At 40.9% G+C, this 20,794-nt stretch overlaps 1 protein-coding gene across 4 annotated transcripts in view; it reads left to right on the top strand.

The window, feature by feature from the left end:
• The first annotated feature begins 2,451 nt into the window (after positions 1 to 2,451).
• AUH (AU RNA binding methylglutaconyl-CoA hydratase) overlaps positions 2,452 to 20,794 on the top strand; it is a 112,874-nt gene continuing 94,531 nt past the window's right edge. For 2 of the 4 annotated variants that reach the window (XM_040540634.1, XM_040540636.1), the window contains exons 1-3: positions 2,465 to 2,739; positions 12,014 to 12,081; positions 12,179 to 12,266. In XM_040540634.1, the coding sequence (XP_040396568.1) occupies positions 2,490 to 2,739; positions 12,014 to 12,081; positions 12,179 to 12,266 (406 nt within the window). In that variant the 5' untranslated portion in view covers positions 2,465 to 2,489. Of the gene's footprint in view, positions 2,740 to 12,013; positions 12,082 to 12,178; positions 12,267 to 20,794 lie in introns of all 4 variants that reach the window. The other 2 variants (XM_040540633.1, XM_040540635.1) reach the window with 2 other exon arrangements.

The raw sequence follows: 20,794 nt of genomic DNA, 5'->3' as shown, positions 1-20,794 counted from the left end.
AAATACAAAATTAAGTAAGGGTGAAGGACCTTCGAGTCTTTCCCCTCTGCTTAGATTATGATTGACTGATCCTATTACAAGTAATAGCTGAATGCAGAGAATTGCTGGGCTATCCTCCATCTATATTGGATCCATTTTCATTCATGCTAACATTGCTTCTCTGGGCATGAGGGAGGCTGAGTCAAGATTTATACAACCATGCTCAATCTATTTATTTTACCCATCACCAAGTATCAATATTTGGATTTCTGTGTGCAGAAGTGATCAGGTTACCAGGCAATGTCATATGTAATTTAGGCAGTTACTTAACAGTTTTGATCTGGTTGCTCGAGTTTTTTTCTTATTAGTATACATGATTTACATAACAATCTGCATGTCAATATTCTTCCCCTCTGTAACTAAATGTGCTTTCCATGTCCTACTTTGACTTTAAAGCTGTTTTGGTATAACTAAACCACAGTGAAAAAACAGGGAACAAGAATATGGAAAATTCTGATTCCATCCAAGAGTCCCAATTCATGCTTGAATGGCAGTGCAATGGGAGGAACTGAATATACAGTATTGCAAAATGCAATGTACTCCTAAACCACCAAAATAAAACACATTTATGTATCATGCAGTTTTAAGCATTAACACAGAGACACGGTTCAAAGAATGGCATGACCTATTCCAGCAGGCATCTTTACGTTGCTAACACCTTATAATTTGTTTTTTTGAAAAACTCTCTAAGTAGAGTTCAAATTTTCTCAACCCTTCTGTTTTCAAAAAGCACTTAAGAGGTCGTTGGAAATTAAACTTTTATCTGAATGTAAACACATTCTAGCAATGTAGATGATAGAAACTTCAGAAAAAACGAATAAGTTAAATATCTTTTCCCTTCATGTGCTAAGAAAGTAAAATCAAATATTGATGGTGTAAAAGAAAATTGAGCTTAAAATTTTTTTGAGTTTTAATTGTGATGGTGGGTATTTGTACAGGAGATACAAGGCTATTAGGCATGATTCCATATGCTGACCTCTGCTCGGGAAAGTGTTTGCTAGTCCTTGAGTCAAGGAGTCTGGGAATGACTGCAAATGACAGCTGTGCAGGGACAACATGTCTGCCTTCAGCTTCAAGGCAACACAATGGTACTGTAGTGAATCAAGTTCTGTTTTTAATGTCTTTTTATCTTATCCTGTGTCTTTTAGAATAGCGCTGCCTCTCAGTTATCACCGACATAATTGGGAATTATCTTTCAAAATTCATTCTCATAAAATAAAACGTTCCTTGACTGTGAACAAAATTTCCATGACAGACATTCATTATTCCTTTGTGTTGGAAAAGTCTTTAGTGTAGTGCAGGCACTACAGGAACAGGCTGCTAATCACAAGCTATAGTCCTGTTTAAATAGTAAAACATAATAAATGCGAGGCAATAGTGTGTTTCCCCCTTCATTTGCCCTTCATGGTGCTCTACAAGAACAAACAGGACTTTCCTTTCTCCAGAACGAAGGCAGCGGAGGAGCTGCTGAGCAATGCAGGATGGAGAGGAATGCAGCAGCGTGTTTGCCCAAGTGACAGCCAAAATGGCTCCATCCGGGCCTCTGCTCACAAGCGGTAATAGAGCTTGCTTTTTCCCTCTGATTAACACTGACTGTTGAAAATTACAGGGGTGAGGGATGTATGTGTGTGTGAAAAAGGTTCATTTTCAATACTCAAGCTCCAGCTTGTCAAAGTACACTTAGTTTAGGAAGACAAACTTCTCAGGCTTGGGGGCCTCATTACTTCGCTTGGTTAGCTGCAGGTACCTCAACCTTTGGTAGGTACCTCAACCTTTTCCAAGTCCTAGCTGAGGATTTGGATGCAGTGCTGTATTCGGAATCTAATACAATTCAGGAATACAGGAATACAATACAAGGAAGCTATACCCTTGCTCAACAAAATGTTATGGTGTTGGCTCAAGAACCCGTTCTGCAGTCCCTCTGAGACAGCCAGAAGAGGTGCTCATAGTGGTCCTAACAGGTGAGTTTGTGACTGCTGATGGGACACATCACCCAGCTGCACCTTTTATATTTACAGAAAAAGGTGCGGAGGGGGCACACCTACCAGCGTGCCACCACACGCCACCGGGCTTTAATCCCCCTTGCTGACAGACAAACGAAGCCGAGCCGCGACCACCAAGCCGCGTCAATTCCACCTTTATTTTAGCAAAACGAAGGCAACCCCCAGCCCCCCCCCCCCCCCCCCCCCCCCCCCCGGTGCTCCGGTGGGAGCCGCTGCCCCCGCCGCCGGGCTCTGCCCTCCCGTCCCTCCACGCCGCCCCTCGCCCCCTCAGCGCCAACGGCCGCCGTGCCACCGTTGCTCCGCAGGGCGGTGGGGGGGGGGGGAGGAGGAGGAGTGCGGCGGCGGCGGCGGCGGCGGCGGCGGAGCCCCGTGCGTACCGCCGCCGGTCACGTGGGCGGCGGGAGCGGGGCCGGCGGTTGCGGGCGGTGAGGCGGCGGCGGCAGCAGCATGGCGGCGGCGCTGGGCGGCCTGGGCCTCCTGCGGGGCCGGCTCCGGCTCCGGCTGGCCGCCGCGGCCGCCTCCCCCCCCTCCTCCTCCTTCTCCTTCTCCTCCTCCTCCTCGTCGTCGTCGTGCCTCGGGCCCCGCGCGGCGGTGCGGAGAGGCGCTGCCGCTCGCCCCGCGGCCGGGAGGAGCTACGGCTCGGAGGCGAAGGAGGAGGAGGAGCTGCGGGTCCGGTACCTGGACGACGAGCACAAAGGTAACGAGGGGGAGGCGGGCACCGGCACGGCACCGCTCGGCTCGGCTCGGCCCGGGCCTCCCGGCGGGGTGACCCCTGCGCCGCCACGGGGGGCGGCGGCGAGCGCGGGGCGGGGCCGGGCCGGGCCGAGCCGGGCGTCCTCGGGGAGCTGCGCGGCGCCGGGGGCTCCTCCTCTCCCCCTGCTCCTCGCCGGCCCGCGTCCCTGTCGGAACAGGTCCAGCCGTCCCCCCCGAGCCGTTCTCGCCCCCAGCACCCTGCTGGGTGGCGTTTTGTGGCCGCTCTGAGGGCGGAAAAGAAGGTTTGGCGGCGAACGGCTGCAGTTCGGCAGCATCCCGCACCTGCTGGCTGGGACAGACAGCGGTGCAGAAGTTATGTCCACGTTTTATTTTCTCCAAAGCGTGGCTTCAGCACCCTTGTTCATCTGCTTTCCTAGTCAGCTTTGCTTCGCTTCTGCTGCTGCCAACTGCTCCTAGCCTTGATTTCCTCAGCAGTGCTAGGAGTCTTGTTTTAATCCCCCTGGTTAAGAAATCAGTGCTTCAATTTAATCTGCAGCCCCATGCATTGCAACAATGCTACAAAGCTGGTGAAGGGCCTGGAACACAAGTCCTGTGAGGAGCAGCTGAGGGAACTGGTCTTGTTTAGTCTGGAGAAGAGGAGGCTCAGGGGAGACCTTATTGCTCTCTACAGCTACCTGAAAGGAAGGTGTGGGGAGCTGGGGGTCGGGCTCTTCTCACAGGTAACTAGTGACAGGACCAGAGGGAATGGCCTCAAGTTGTGCCAGAGAAGGTTTAGTTTGGAAATTAGGAGACATTTCTTCTCAATAAGAGTAGTCAGGCATTGGAATGGGTTGCCCAGGAAAGTGGTGGAGTCACTGTCCCTGGGGGTGTTCAAGGCAAGGTTGGACATGATGTTTAGGGACATGGTTTAGTGGGTGACAATGGTAGTAGAGTGATGGTTGGACCAGATGTTCTTGGTGATCTTTTCCAACCTTAATGATTCTATGATTCTCAACAACACTTTGTATTTCTTATTAGGTTTGGTGCTTACTAGATTTTGGAGGTGTTATCGTTCAGACGTATTTGATCTCCTTGGGTGTTTGTCACTTGCAAATTTGTGTGCAGCAGGGCTAGGAATGGTAGACCACCAGTGATTGGACCCCAAGGGAACAGCATGGAGCTGCATCATGGGGGCATGTCAGGCTGGGTGTTAGGGAAAGGTTCTTCGCTGAGAGGGTGGTTGGGCACTGGAACAGGCTCCCCAGGGCAGGGGTCATGGCCCTGAGTGTGATGGAGTTCAGTAAGTGTTAGGACAAAACTCCCAGACACATCGTTTGGTCTTTGGGTGGTCCTGTGCAGAGCCAGGAGTTGGCCTTAATTAGTCCTTGTGGGTCTCTTCCACCTCAGGGTTTTCTGTGATAAAGAGTAGCTGTAAGCTTTCCTTCACAGGATCAGGCAATTCCAAAATATCTCAAGTCAAGCAGGCAGGGCAGAAGGCCAGATTTGCTGACGAGGGATCTTCTGGAGCTTAGGCGAAAAAAGAAAATGTACGGCTGCTGGAATCAGGGTCAGGCAACATGGAAGGACTACAGGGACACTGTTCGCGTTTGTAGGGAGAAAATTCATGTGGCCAAAGCCCAGTTAGAGTTGAAGCTGGCCAGGTGTGTGGGAGACAATAAAAAGGTTTTTTTAGATATATGAACAGAAAAAGGAGGATCAAAGAAAACATAGGTCCGCTACTTGATGGGGATGGTCACCTCACAGACAATGACACAGGCAAAGCAGAGGCGTTTAATGCCTTCTTCGCCTCTGTCTTCAACGCTGATGATGGGCTTCGGGACCCAGGGTGCCCTGAGCTGGAGGACCATGACGGTGGGAACGACAAACTCCCAACCAACCCTGAACGTGTGCAGGATTTGCTGCTCCACCTGGGTCCATACAAGTCCCTGGGATGAATCCCAGACAAACCCATGGTGCTTAAAGAGCTGGCTGACATCATCTCGAAACCTCTCAATTATTTTTCAGTGGTCTTGGGAATCTGGAGAGGTCCCAGTAGACTGGAAGCTGGCAAAAGTTGTGCCAATTTTCAGGAAGGGCAAAGAGGACCCTGGCAACTAAAGGCCTGTCAGTCTCATGTCAGTGCCTGGTAAAATTATGGAGAAGTTTATCCTGGGAGTTACTGAAATGCAGCTGGGGGACTATGCAGTCATAGGTCACAGCCAACATGGGTTCATGAGGGGTAGGTCCTGTTTAACAAATTTAATTTCCTTTTATGAAATTGGATATCAGGAAGAGGTTCTTTACAGTGAGGGTTGTCTCAGACTGGAACAGGCTCCCCAGGGGTGTAGTCACGGCACCAAGCCTGTTGGAGTTTAAGAGGCGTTTGGACTGTGCTCTTAGTCATACGGTCTGAATTTTTGGGTAAACCTGTGTAGAGCCAGGAGTTGGACTCGATGATCCTTGTAGGTCCCATCCAACTTGGGATATTCTGTGATTCTGAGGGTTTATTTTTAGAACCATGATGTTCTACCTACTTTTGTGGAGAAGACCATAGTATGGAGCACTATCCTTCTGAGGTGTATGGATTTCTTTAGGTGGCTAGTAGGTCTTGGAACAACCATATGTTGAGATGCATGATTCGGTTTACATCTTTCAGAACATCAACACAGTTGTTTGAGACCATCTGCAAACTTGGTCAGGCATCTTTGAATTGGGCATACATATACACAGATTCGTATGCACATGCAGAGTTGTTACTTTAAAACTGAATTTTAGCTCGAGGGTGAGATTTTTTTTTTTAAAGGAAAACTGATGTTCAGTTTCGTCTGATTGCTCGTAAGAGGCAATAACGTTGATAACGTAATCTGATCCTGCAGTCCACTTCTATCTGAGTGACTGTTCTGACCCAACTCTTCTGCAGTTCCTTAAAGACAATACTTGATTAGCCCTGTTTTCTCAGTCAACTGTGGGACTGGAAATTGGTTTTAAACTTTTATTTGAATTTTAAGCTTATTTTAAATCTAGGTGGAGGCAAGGCAGGAGCAAAGAAGACTCGACAGAATGTTCGGGGGTGGGTTTGCTTGTTTCGTCTGTGCTTTTCCAACAAGTCGGTAGAAGATACTTGAGTACTACCTAAGGTCATGGTTTTTATTTCTGCCATTAGGCAGCAAGTAATAGAGTTACTGGTACTGTGTTCCAGCTGTGGAATGGCTAGCAACTATTACTTCTATAATGTTATGAATGTGTTTTTTACAGTGTATCAATCTTAAGTTCATTGCTGTGTGTTTTTAATGTAGATAATACAAATTTGATTGTGCAGAGAATTGGAGGAGGTTTTTGAAGAGATCTTGCAGAGATAGCTAAAGTTTGGCATGTCAGTAGCCTAATCTGTCTTTATTTTTCCTGATGAAAAATTCTTCTTGAAGTTTTTTTAGTTTTCAGAAAATACTAGTCTGTTAAATGTGGCATTAAAGCTGCCCCAAAACATGGTGTGCAGTTTGGAGTGGTAAATCAGCTCTGGATATTTTAAGGAAGGACCAATCACTATTTTTAATTCATAGATTCACTTCAAAGAGAAGGAATTTTCTTTGGTTTTGTCTTTCAGGAGGACATGGGAACAGATAATGTTTGTTGATAAAGGAGAAAAACAAGGGTCTAGAAGTAAGCCAGGAGACATACGCTTCATATGCCTCCCTCAGCAGCACGAAGAGCAGAACATGTTTTTGCAGAAGAAGAAACATGTCTCTGTCTGCTTCTTCCCTGTTCTGCTAGTGCACACCCTCCTCCTCGCCCCATGTGTCAAGTTCATCTGTCTCTATTTGCTTACAGCATGCAATATCTCTGCTCCATCAGGATGCTTAATCCATATAAGCCGCAGGGGTCTCCTTCACTCTTCTCTCACTTACCGTTCCCATCTCCAGCAGCTCATGATGCAGACCTTCCCAAGTGGGACCCCGGTGCCATTGCCCCTTTACGTTCTTCCACTTCATGCTTCTTGACTGCACACAGGGACAGACCCTGACTACCCTTCAAGGCAAGCGCGTGCTCATTGATACTGCTGTGATGCTCTTGTCCATGCACAGTCTGTCTGAGTTGCTTGGAGGAAGATGCATCGTCCCTAGTGCTGCACAGGCTGGTACAGCAGAGACTTGTGGGGAGACAGGAAAATGACAGGAGTTGCCTCACACAGAGCTGCGTGTCCTCTAGCTCTAGACAAATCTCACCCTTCAGGCAGAGAAGCAAAATGCTCTGCTTCATAACACTTCCACGTGACTCCTGTACTACAGTTTTGGGACCTTGTTAAACATCTACTGCAATGAGACTGTGTTTGGAAGGACTAGTTACTGAATTTGTTATTCAAGACTTTCCAACTTCCAGATTTGAACTTAACAAGAATATAAAAGATGTAGGATTTGAATATGGTTGTAAAATGCTCATGTGTTCTGGACAACATGTTGCAGCTCATGTTGTTTGCAGTATCAGAGTCACGTATGAGTGTGGCTAAATGTCAGCGTATTGTTATTTTTTATTTAAATACCCATCTTTTACGTTATTTGAAATTGTATTTGATTATCACTGTTAGGTCTGAAATGTATTATCACTACTGAAATTTCAGAGCTTTTAGGCAAGTTGCATTAGCAAGCCCATTAGAAATTTTAATTAAGTTAGGGCTTTTGCTCTATAGGTTATAAATGAAATTCACGGAAATATCTTTGCAATCCTGACTGAAGTGTTGCAGTGTTACTTACTGGAAAGTGATGCAAGTATTTGTAAATTTTAGATTTTCCACTAGAATAACTATTGATGTTTATATTTTCTATCTGTTTTTAGTTTGGGTAGTGTATATAAGACAGCTTTTTGACCTCATCAGCTAGAATTTTAATGTATGTAATACAGGCAGAACAAATATGGTCTCGTTTGAGGTAGTTTATTCAGAGGCTGGAAACTTAATAGCTAGCTGATAAATCAGAATAGTTTACGTTCCCTTCTTTTTCTGTCTTTTAAAAAAGTTAGAGCAGATGTGGTGTACTAATTTAAGAAATGCAGGAAAGATTTTCGAAGTTACACTTTGAGATAAGAAGGTGCTTAGAATTTTGAGAAGTGCTTAGGTGCTTTTAAAAAATGCAGCTCAATGCATACCTGTATGATTTTGCACATAACAGCTTCTTGAAAAATATGATTAATGGAAATGACCAGAATTGTGCATGGTATACTCACTATGGATTCTTGTTATGATTAAGAAAATATTGTACAATTAATAAGCATCTCAGTCAACTCATCTGCTTTGGTTTATCTGAGTAGTTAAGTGAGACAAACTTACAACTTTTCTCTCTTCATTCTTCCCTTTCTCAATGCAGAGGTGGGTTTTTTTGGTTATGCAAAAGAACATTTGGAAAAATTTTTTTGTGTGTGATTGTGTATATATAATACAAATAAATGTGTTTTTCTAAGTACTTTTTATAGAGATCAAGTGAATCTTAATAAGACAAATTAATGATATGAATGTAGAGAGGACTTATTTGTAACTAACAATTTAAATGTGTTTCTACTAAATGCTGAGGATGAGTATTTTTTGAAAAGTACGAAGCACAAGATAAAACAGATAAAAATTGTTATTTAAAGCAAGATTTCCTGTGTGCTGATATAAGCTGTAGTTAGAACATGATCTAATCACTTCACTTAAATTGGCCCACCCAGTTTTTTTACAATATAGAAAGAAATACGATTTTCTCTTTCAGAAGTTTTAAATAATGATAGCATCATGCATTTTTGCTGCCCCTATCAAAATACAAGAATGCTTTAATATGATCTACGTACTCATATAAAAATCCCAAATTTAGTGCACACTATGAAATGAGGATGTGTCTGGGAATTTAAAGGTATTTTGAAGTTATCATTCATTTATATGTATTTTGTCTCACTAAAACATTTTTGTTTTTATTCTCCTTTGACTTCATTATATTTTTCTCTTAAATGTTAAGAATTATATAACAGCTTTCTCTGGTGGCAGATGTAACATATAAGAAGAGAACATATTGTATGTTTGCATATGCTCTTCCTCTCATGGTTGCTAGAGAAGTAATGCAGAGGGAGCATGACTACTTTTTTTAGACAGCATTGGAAGTCAACTGAATCCCTTGGAGAATCTATCTAATAGAGTGAAAATTTCTTTTTAGTATGTGTCTGTAATTTTTAATAGATACACCTTATTTGCTGAAGAGTGTTCTGGAGTAATGTGGACATGACTCCCAGGAGAAAATTATGAAATTAATATTGCATTCAGCGTAGTGTGAATAACTGTTCATTTTCAATATATCTACCCTTCTTTGATGCTGTGAAGATACTGGAATTGATCTATTATGATTTCTTCTGATATTTGTTGGTGAATATGATGATGAGTCTTGACTTTTTTTTTGGATAGTTTTTTTTCAAACTTCTTTTTTTTTTAAGATATTGGAAAGCATGCCTGTATGTGGAGACTTTAGGAAGAAAGAATGATGACTAAATGCTTCAGATGAAGATGTAACAGATGTTTCAAAATATATATGCCAATAATCATCTTTTCATATTGTTAAATATTTGTCAGAATGGTTACTTCTACGGCAGTAATGTGTAAACTTTGCTTTTTTTTCTTTTTTTTTTTTCCCTTTTAAATGGTTTGATGGGGTTCTGCATTGCTGTATGGAGCCTGATTATTCCTTTTTGCCCTGGTTAGGGAACTTCCTCCAATCTAAAATTTGTATACCTGTGTGACCAGGCCTTTAAGTCTTGTTGGATGCCCAAAGAAGGAAGACTTGCCTTAAACAGTTTCTGTCTGGAGATTCTTCTGTGATTCTTGAGGTGGGCAGGGGAAGGGAGAAAGTATATTCTCGGGATTGAATTGCTCAACTGGAAATCAGGAAGTCTATTTTTCTATTTCATTTATGTGACTTTTCAGCAGGTACCCAATCTGTCTGTAGTTTGGTCACTGATAAATATATTGGGAACCCCAAGTCTTACTGCAATATTAACAAACAAACAAACAAAAACACAAGGAATTTAAGGATGTACAGATAATATAGTAATCGAGTAGTAGGATTTTCTGGTATTAATCTCATATGTTTTTCTGGTTGTAGTTCTTGCTTCACTTTTTTTTTTTTCTTATTTGAGAAATAGGATAGCTGTGTGGGTGTCATCTGTATTTACCTCACTTTTCTGGAAAGGGAGGCAGAACTGCTAGTTTTATGACTTGATGTGACACTGCTAAGAAGAATCAACCTGTATGATTTATCTTCAAGGAGCCTTTCTTTGTAGGAAAATTACTAAATGTGTTTGAATGATAAGTGAGAGTTCCTTCTGAATACACTAATATTGGTGGTGGTAATTAAAGAGTGTTATTGCCATTGAAAAAAAACATGCTTCTGCAAAAGACCTTACTTCCAAACTAAAAAATAGTTTGGGATGATGATGTCTTCAGTTTGTTCAGATATTGGATATGCAAGTGTGCCTGCCTTAGAGCCTAAAATCAAAGCCAGGTCACGTTGCCTTTTGTTATTTTAAAATGCTGTGCTGCTTTTGCCTAATTTACTTGTGTGAGCGTGTGAAGTATTGGAATTTGGAATATTCCTCCTGAAGAATAAATTGTGACAGTAGAAGAGTGCTACAGTCAGAAGCATTACATGAATTTTGTCTTGTTTGTTTAATAAAACAACCAGATTCCTGTTTAAGTGCTGAATGAGGGACCTTGCAGGATGTCCTAGATGAAGACCTCCAACCATGTTGATGAATGGGTAGGAGTTCAGGCTTGCAGAACAAAGGAATGAAAGTTGTTTGGGTCAGCCGGGCTCCTCTTCTCTATTTCTTGTTAGTGATCAACTGGACCTTGAGAACAAGCAAGAGCAATGTGTGCTCTCCTACTTGGGCTTAACCATTTTCATTGAACGTTGAGCATGGTAGACTTCAGAAGACTTTGGCTAGACAATGGCTTCAAATTGGTAGCTGCAGGAGAAACAAGACCTCTGTTTAATTGCATGTGTGGGGGGGCACATCCATGCAGGGGGAAGAAGAGGAAGAGGAGTGGGCTCAAGGGCTATTAGGTCAGTTCTTTGGAAGGACATGTTTCTGTAAAGGAAAAGAAGTAGTGTGCACTGAGAAAACAAGACAGATTCCAGAAGATGACTAAGTGCCAGATTTTAGAGATTATACATGCAGAGCTGGGTGTTGTGGTAGTGAATACACTGGCAAATACTGGCAAATACTGATTTTTTTTTTTTTTTGTAGATTGATGGTAATATGGTAGGCATTTTTGTCTGAGATAATGGGAGTTCCCTTTCTCTCTTTCATTCCTGGTCCCTGACTTAGTCCTTTGTCCTCTTCCCTTTCTCTTTGCATCCCCAAATAGAAAAAAAAAATCCTGATGGGTAAGACTTGACCAAGGCTGGATCAATTTCATAGGACTATGTGCTGCTGTTTAGAATTCAGGGAGTTGTAATGCATTCAGGATACAATTTTCTAAAAGATTACTATAGGCTTGGTACACTTACCAAGGTAAACTCTTTGGGATTTTCCCATTTGACTGTCATGCCTATAAAACTGGAGGAGTAGGAATTAGGACAAAAAAATGTTGTTCCTTCTGCAGCATTCAAACCAGCATATGTAATCAGTCACTGAGCCAACTGATCTGTAACTGGTCTAAGGGAGCTGTAGATGTGTGACTGGAGCTGTGTGGCCAAGCATTGAACCCAGTTTGTGTCTTGAGGTAGAATTTCTGTACGATTTTTCTTCTTTCTAAACAAAAGTTCAGTTTTTCTGTTAATAGCGTTCTGTCTGTGTTTGTTACTTCCTTTTACCTGTATCAGAATTGCTTAGCTGTGGTAACACTTCTTGCTTTAAGAAGTTTCTCAGCGCATGCTGTCTAAATATGGAAACATATGCTTTACAGTTGAGTGTCTTGCCTGATTGCATGTCAGCACTTCACACACAAACATGAAATTAGTGCATGCAATAGTGGAATTACACGTTTAGCCCTTGTAAGCACTATTTCCATGTTAAGGTGTTAGGGCCGTGTTGTAGTACTTGAAATACATGTTGCTTCTGTTGAACACTGAAATGTTCAGCCCTGGGAAACTTTAGTCATTTTTTTTTCTTTTTAAAACTCTATGTAGCTAAATGATTACAGTAGAATGTTTTTTCTATTTTTGTAATCCTCAATTATGCCTTTTTTATAACATCAAAATAATTATATACAGAGATATTATTTTCTGTATTGTAACAATAATACAATTTTTCTTCCCCTCCAGGAATTGTGGTGCTTGGGTTAAACAGATCTCATGCCAAGAATGCCCTTAACAAAAATCTTTTAAAAATGGTAAGTGAAAAGAATAGTTTCTAGTATGAAGGTGAAACATTGGAATTAAATACTTCAAAAAGCGTTTGGTTATTCCCCTTCCTCCTTTTCTCTGTAGATGTCAAAAGCTGTGGATGCTTTGAAATCTGATAAGAAAGTACGAACTGTTATATTCCGGAGTGAAGTCCCAGGGATATTCTGTGCTGGTATGCAAACTTAATTTTCCTGAGAAGCTGGAAATCTGTATCTGATACCGTGCACACACACACACACACACACACACACACACACACACAAAAAAGCCCAGATTCCAAGGAAACATGTCTCTTATATATATTCATCTCAGTAGCAAACAAAACGTTTTTGTATGTTGAATTTCCTCAATTGCTAACAAGAATTGAATATGTGTTTTATTCTTTCTGTGTCATAAAGTGTTTCAAAATATATAAGATAATATTTGTGGTGGTGAAAATTTACTTAATTGAGCTCTTACAAATTGTTGCGTTTACTTTAAAATGAGGACCAAATAATGCTAAGGGCTGTATAGAAAGTTATATTGAAAAATATTTAAAAAACAATAAAATCAATTTTAAATTAAATGGACCTAAATAAACTTTAATTTAAAATTCATTATGAAATTGAATCTTACTGCAGACCGAATGTATTCCCCCCCCCCAAAAAAAAAAAAAAAGGTACACAAGCAACTCAAATACATGTGTCCTGCCAGAGTCCTGAGGAAGCAAAAGCTCTCAATTGCCAAACACTGAGAAACAGAAATTGTCAACACGTCAAAATCATTTGAAGCAGACGTGTCTTTTGTGGATATCAAGTGAATAGTCTCTTTATACTGAGATGTCCCATTCAGTGGTTTGTTTGACTTTAATTTCAATCCATTTGAAATTGAAAACAGAAGTAGGTCAATCTTCTTTTGATATGTGAACAGAACTGTAAGGATAGAGGAAAAGATCAGTTCTAAAATCTTATGTTTTTGGTCATCTGTGCAGTGGTTAAGCTTGCTAACCACACATAACATAATTAATTCCATTTTAAACACAAGATATTCTATCCAGTTTTAACTTATATAACATAAGTAATTCTTGTTGAGTTTAATTAAGTTTTTGTTGTTGTTGCCTTTAGTAAATCTGTTTGTATCCAGCTGCAGCTTGTTTCTTACAAGGCTTGTGAAAAGAATCTTCTCGAAAAAACAGTAGTCCATACAGTGTTTAGAAATAGATACCAGTAGTTTAAATAGGCACGTATTGATAAGCATATTTAATTTAAAAGTTTCATCTTGGTTTGAAAGAACAAGTTATAAAGATAAGTAACTAACAATAATCTTCAGGAAAAAAAGCTGCAGCTTTTAAACCTGTTTAAAAACTTATGAGAAGTGTTGAATGTGCAGCATCAGATCAGCACATACAAGTGGGTTTTCAAGTTACATAATTCATAGGAAAACATGGTTGTTAGTTAACACTTGTCAACAAATGATTTTTATAAACTTTTTTTTAATATTCATGAATTTTATGGTAGCTGTAATATTGGAAATCTGAGAGCAGGCATACTGATTTGGGGGAAGGGATTTGAGGTATGCTATTAAAATCGTATTTATGAACTCCAAATACTTCTTCAGTATTCCATGTTGGCTGGCTTTGCAAAGCTGTTTTGTTATTAAGATTTAAAGATGTCTTTATTGGCTGTTAACCTGGCTTAAAAAAACAACTTAGAGTATGTATACACAACTGGATGAAGACAAGGTGCAAGGGTGTTTATGAGTGGACATTAGGAAGGGAAATTAACTCTGAAAATAAGAGTGGAAAAGGCTGGGGCTGGATATTTGTATCAGGATCTTAAATCAGGGAGTTAAGACAGGGTATGGACCAATTATCTGTAATTTTAAGAAGTAAAAAATGTCAGATAAAGATGGGCCTGAGAAAAGAAGCTCCTGCAGCTGAACCAGTGAAATTAAGGATGTTCCCACAGTGGTGACTGAAATTCAGGGTAAACCAGAAGACTTGAGGCAGAGTTTGTCAATGAAAATGGACAGAAAAAGCTCTGTGCCTGGATGGATTACTTCTGTAAAAGACATTAAGGGGAGTCTGTAAAGTGAATGAAACTAGAGAAAACGTAAGGGGCATATGGAGAAAACAGATAATGGCTTAGGGAAGTAGGATGAAGGGAGGAACATACAAAGCATTATCTGGAGGGGACCCGCTTTGGAAATTCAGTAGGGCAGAAGAAAGTGTTTTCAAACTTAAATGTTAAAAGACAGTGTGTTGTTTCAAGATCACTTAATTTCTTTTAAAAAAAGGAAGGATCATCTTGTGAAATGTTGTCACATTTTGTTTTGCATTACAGTGCAATTCAGTTAGGCTAAGATTTGAATGTTTGTTTAATTTTTTTTTATTTCCTCAATTATGTTTTCTTGCTTGCATGTGTGGGAATGTATGGTTTTAAAAATACATTTTTCACGATGATTTTTTGGATCACCATCTGATGTTTTACTGACCGCATATTGAGAAACTTTGTCCTAGAATGTAATTCCCTTTTATGTGTGGAATGAAATCCAAGGTCCTCAAATCTTGCCATTCCTCAGCTATCAACAAAAATCTGTGAAAGCCACAAGCCAAGTGTCTTGTTTCCTTCTAAGGGCTAGTCCACAAAAGATGACATCCAACTGTTATTTGCTAAATGACAGTGTGGTTGATTAAAAGATTTAAAGTCTGCTGATGACTGATGTGGATTTGAGTATGATTCCAAATTACGGGATTCTTACATGGTGAACTGGGAGAGAAAAAAAGAGGAGTTGTATAAAAGAATGTAGAGATGTGCCAGCAATTGTATCCTTTCATTTCTGCTTAAATGTTCACTTTGAATCTCTTACTACACATTTCCCTTGTATCTCCTTTCTTATGATCTGTACTTTCATGGATGCAGGAAATTCCTTGTTAATGCTCTAGCACTGATCAAAAAGAACACCGAAATCAATGAAGAGCTTGGACGTTTTTAAGGCTGCATCATGTCTATGAGGCCGCCTTCTGTTTCTCTCCAAAGTGTTCTGGCTGTAGGTCGCTTTTTAGCCTTTGTCTTCCTCTGTCTAAAAGTAAATAAATAAGATATTGGCCTTCCTGGAGTGAACATACATGATGAGTCCTGGCTTATGTAAGCCTATGTTGTATGCCTTCCCAGTTCTGAAGCCAATGCAGCTGAGCCCGTGCAGGAATTGTTTTTGTTATGTGGCAGTATTCCATCCTCAAAGAAGGTACAGTCTGTACATGGAATAAGGCAGGTGTCCTGTGGGTAAAAAGCATGTGATCAACTCATTAAGAGCTATGCTGTGTTTACACAGTGGGCTGAATTACATTTACATCGGTAATTTGAATAGTTTCATTTTTCATTATTAATGTAATATTAGTGGTACTGCTCAGGTATTTTTGTTAGCAGATTTTCAGGGATCTTCATCTTCAAAAAATTTCTGGGAGATACGGTACTGTAAGGAAGGGAGGAAGGATTATCTGCAAATTGTTGCAAAACCTTATCTTGGAGTGGAAGTGTATTCTGGGAGTTAGCCTTGCATTACAGGTTCTTCTGACCTAAACTATATAAAAGAAAGTACAGTTGAAATACATTGGCCAGGAGCTACTTTTTTTTATTATTTTTTATTTTGTACAGTGTTCTCTATGTTTATGGCTCAGAGTTTAACAACGTAATTCTACACCGTAGAAGATTTGCTGTTCAATCTCCTAAGGCTTTCAATAAAAGGCAAAACAAATTATATAATAATATATATTTATTTCAGGATAATACAAATAATATAAATTATATATATATACATAAAAATAAAACTTTCTGTTATTACTGAAGTTGTGTAGAATGTTGTTTGGGCAAGCTGAAGGATGCCATCAGGTTCATAGCCTTTCTTTTTCTTCTTTAATTACACCCTGTTGTTTGCGACTGTCAGGTTCCTTATTTTCATGTTCTGTCAAGAAGATAGTTGTATGTGTTTAAAAAATTTACTCCTGGTGTGTTTGTGTCAGGTGGTAACTTACTGTCCCATAGTCTATTGGATGGGTTTACAGCTAGTACTGTTAAATGGAGCCTCATGCTACTGTTCAACAGTTTTAAGTAATTACCCTTTTGCTTTCCCTTCTCTGTTGCCTGGCCAACCAGGTCAATTGCTTAACTCAGACTTTCCCAGTCCGGTCAGAGATTGTTTGTGTTTCCTAAAAGTTCATATCCAAGTAATTGTCAATTTCCCAATATCTATCCATTCTCTGCTGATAAGAAGAATTCTCTCCCCTCATAGGGGAGAATGAAGTGCTGTGATTCCCTAGCAGAACAGACCACCCTCGGGTTTCATTTTGAATGGGAGTTGGAAGAGCTCAGGGGCAGGAACTTTTAACTTGTGACTTTTTGGGTAACTTTGTATCACAGAATCACAGAATAGTCTGGGTTGGAGGGAAATTTAAGGATCGCCTAGTTCCAACCCTCTGCCAAGGGCAAGGACACCTTCTACTAGATCACGTTGCTCAAATAATTATTGCTCAAGTATAATTTTAAAGAGTGGACTATTCAGTATTGTTTCTCTGAAGAGAACTGCACTAATTAAAATAGAGGTTGTGAGATTGTTAAGTTACTTGCATTGTATATCTGTGAACACAAAGAAGGCTTGAGGGCAATTTTATAATTGACAGATTTGAAGAAATGTTGTTCTTTGGAGGCCTTCTTTCAGAAATCATTGAGACGCATCAGAATATGGATAGTTAACTTTTTTTGTTGTTGTATCCAGCTTTCAAGGCAGCTTGAAAAATTTAGGTATTGGAGCTCTTCAAACCGCTTTGATCTAAAACAGCTTCAGTCACTGCAGCTTTGCCAATACAACCCCCTCTTGGAAATGCAGAAGTAATCTTTCTGCCAGGAAAAATTCATCACTTGGGTCTGTGGTGTGAATAAAGCCAACACAAATGCTTTTTCTGTTGGCATAACTTGCGTACATCAAAATTTTGTTTCCAGCACAGCTAAATTGGCTATATGGTGCGTGGTTCCCGGCTGCCATTTCCAGCTGGTGTAGTTTTTCTGGCAGAAGTTTATGAAGTAAATGGGCCTGGGAGAGCAGATCCTTGAAAACTTCATTTATAAGGTTTTGATGTGGACTGAAAGAAAATGCTGAAGGAGGAAAGAAGTTCTGTAATAGCCTTCAAATTCTTTACCTATGCTTGTTTTTGTAGAACCAGCAAGAGTATTGCAGAGTAACAACTGTGGGTAGAGTCTCCTTTTTTCTTCCCAGTCTCTGTTAAGTAAGCAAGGAGAGAGGGTAGTATTTTCCCAGAGCATATTTCAGGTTCCAGCTCACACACAGAAACTGAGAAGAGAGCTAATGTATTACTCCACTGTTCCCTCCTGAGGATTCAGATAACACGTGAAGATACTTCAGTACCTTCTCAATATTTTCGTTGCTGTATATACATTTAATTCCCCTCAATAAATTCCTTTAGTGATATTGTGTAGCTAGGTTCTGTTCTCTTTTTATCACTCAAAACTTTTACTAAGGTTTGGATTCAGACTGATGCAAGCTGCTTGTAGTCCGCAAGGCTCAGTGGCAGGTTGGTCAGCCATGCGACAGCTTTGTCCTATGAGTGGGTGCATAGTAATCTGTTAAGTTTGGTGGCTAAAACTTGCATTTGCCCAGTGCTGGTTATTTTTCTTCTTAATGTTGTTTCTGATGTTGTTTTTCTGAAAGAACTGATAGCTGCCATGATTTTCTAGTGCACATGTTGAGCAACTGAGCCAATAAAGAGTACACTCAGAATTTGATAGCCTAGTCCATAAAGAAAAAAGCCAAAGAAGAAAACCTTGTTTTAAAGGTCTTTCTTTTGGAAATACTGCAATCAGATCATTCCAAATGCTCCTACTACTGTCTGTCCTGAAGACGGACATTGAATTTTAGAAGAAATTGGAACAACTGTAGATTTTTGAGGACTGGAAAAGTTCATCTTTCAGCAGAAGATTCTTAAGTATGGCAGAGCTGCTGTGTTCCTTGCATTGGAATGTAGCCCAGATGAGATCAACATATTATTTGATCCGTGTTATTCTTTATATCTTGTACTTATTTACTTGGACCTTGTGGCTAATTGTAAGTAGAATGAGGTACTAGGCAATTAGCAAATAATGATACTAACAATAATAAATGCTTGCAGTTAATGCAGCAGTTTCTTGCACAGGAAGTAACCGTATGCATTACTTCATGCTGCGAAGACAGATAATTATAGAGATACCTTTTAGCTGCAGAAAAAATAAAAATGGGAAGGTTTCCAGGAATTTTCTCAGTAAGAGCTCAAGAATATAGCTGTGTTCCTTTTCTTTGTCTCCAAAAAAGGGATCCATTCCTCTTGAGGAGGCAAGCACAAGGGGTGGATTAGAAAGTTGGGTGGGACTGTCAGCAGCAGTGCAGTTTTTCAAATCAGCTCTAATTATGTGTGAAACTTTCAGCTAAGGATCACTTGTCTGCCTTCTCATTGTTGATTATGATGTCTGACTTGAGAAAATTATGGCAAAGCTTTTTTCTTATTTTCAGCTGTCTTCATGTTACTCTGTAGTCAGGAATAGAGTTTTTAATCCAGTGAATTGGGTTTATGTGCGATGTTTTTGGTAGCAGGGGGGCTGCAGTGATGGCCTGTGTGAAAAGTTGTGGGGGTGCTCTCATGTTGGACACAGCCAGTTCCAGTGGCTCCAAAAGGGACCTGCCTGAAGCTGAGCCAATGAGTGATGCTGGTTAAACATCCACGATAACATATTTAAGAAAGGGGAAGAAAAGCTGCCCCACAGTAGCTGGGAGAGAGGAGTGAGAAAAATGTGGGTGAAACAACCCTGCATCCCCCCAGGTGAGTGCAGCAGGAGGGCAGGAGGTGCTCCAGGCACGCAGCAGCAGTTCCCCTGTGGCCTGTGCAGGGAGAGGCCCCTGGTGGAGCAGGCTGTCCCCCTGCAGCCCATGGGTCCCACACGGAGCAGATCTCCACGCTGCAGCCCCCCCGTGGAGGAGCCCCAGGTGGAGCAGGTGGATGTGGCCTGGAGGAGGCTGCGGCCCACGGAGAGCCCCTGCAGGAGCAGGCTCCTGACAGGAGCCCATGGGGGACCCATGCTGGAGTAGTTGGTTCGTGAAGGACTCTGCACTGTGGAAAAGATCCATGTTGGAGCAGTCATGAAGAGCTGCAGCCTGTGGGAAGGATCCACATTGGAGCTGTGCACGAAGGACTTTATCCTGTGGGAGGGACCCCCTGATGGAGCCAGGGACCGGTGTGAGGAGGCAGAGATGAACTTTTATTAACTGATGGCAACTGTGATTCCCTATCCCTCCTGTTCCACTGGGGCCAGTAAGGAGTGAAGTTGAGCATAGGAAGAACCCCCAGGGGAGTAGGCTTTGTTTCTGAGTATACTACTTGGTTATTGATTGGCAATAAATTAAATTAATCTTCCCCAAGTTTTGCCCATGATGGTGAAAGGTGAATGATCTTTCCGTCCTTATCTCAACCCACAAACTTTCCCATCTTATTTTCTGCTGTTCTCCTGCTGAAGGAGAGTGAGAGAGCAGCTTGGTGGGCTCCTGGCAGCCAGCCAAAGTTGACCCACCAGTTATTGTCGATTTTCAAAAATAAGACTGAGGCTAAGCCTTTATTCTTGAGGAGCTCTGAAATTGAGAGTGGACCAGCTATATAAAGTCTCAGAGGAACTTGCTTTAAAAAGGTACTAAATAAAAGCAGAAGGGATGCTTTATCTCCAGTTGAGTGAGTAGGTACTGCTAATGCAGTACTGTACAGAAGTAAACTGGATTAACTTCAACAGAGGAGACTAAGTCTGTAGCTGTTTGGTTTATTATTCTGTGTCTTGCTTGATGAAAAGTTTATTTAATTTTTTTACCCTTGGGCTTATCTGGGGCATCTGCTTAGGTGTCTCTCTTCTTATGTTGTGTTCTGTAAACACTTGCTATGAGATACTTATTATGAAATTCTGGGTTTCTCTCTCCTTTCTTTTAACGTTCTCTAGTAAGAACTTTAGTTTAGTTTTTCCTTAAGTGCTGGGATCAATTTATAAAAACATTTTATTTTACGTCTAAGAGAGACTCCATATTGCCACTGGCTGAAGACTAGTTGGATTGATAGTACTTTCAGCCACAGTGTAGTTTTCTCCATGACTGAAGCTTTTCATAGGCTATAGTGGAAGTAGAAACAATTTTCTTCATTGCTAATATTGCCACAGCATAACACTTAATTACCAGAAACTTTTTTTTTTTCCTTTGGTTGTATTCAGCTGGGATGCCAGTTGAGGATATTTCCATGCAATTTTTCTTCCTTTTTTGGTCTTGAATCTGCTGTAGACCGTAGCTCACTGAGCACAAAGCTAGTAAGTAACGTATTTAAGATCAGGCTATTAGGGAAAGGCAAATTACGAAAGCCAGCTAGAGATCCATCTCTTTAGCATTATTCTAATTTGATTGATATAACTTTGAGATTTGCCTTTTACAGCTCATGAAGGAGAATGTTTGACCATTCCTTCTTATGTGTGATGTACCTGATTCAAAAATGAAAATGTAAGTGGTTGATTGACCCTAGTTACACAAACATTCTTCTCTCCCCCTTCCCCATTAGAATTGAAGCCGTCTTAGATATGAGATCCATGCTGTTACTTAAAATACACTTAAAAACCCAAATGTCTGAATTGGTCCTCTGCTTATTGTGGTGAT

The sequence above is a fragment of the Cygnus olor genome, chromosome Z, assembly GCF_009769625.2.
Source record: "Cygnus olor isolate bCygOlo1 chromosome Z, bCygOlo1.pri.v2, whole genome shotgun sequence".
NCBI classification, from domain to species: Eukaryota; Metazoa; Chordata; class Aves; order Anseriformes; family Anatidae; genus Cygnus; species Cygnus olor.
This window is presented reverse-complemented; position numbering and strand designations above follow the sequence as displayed.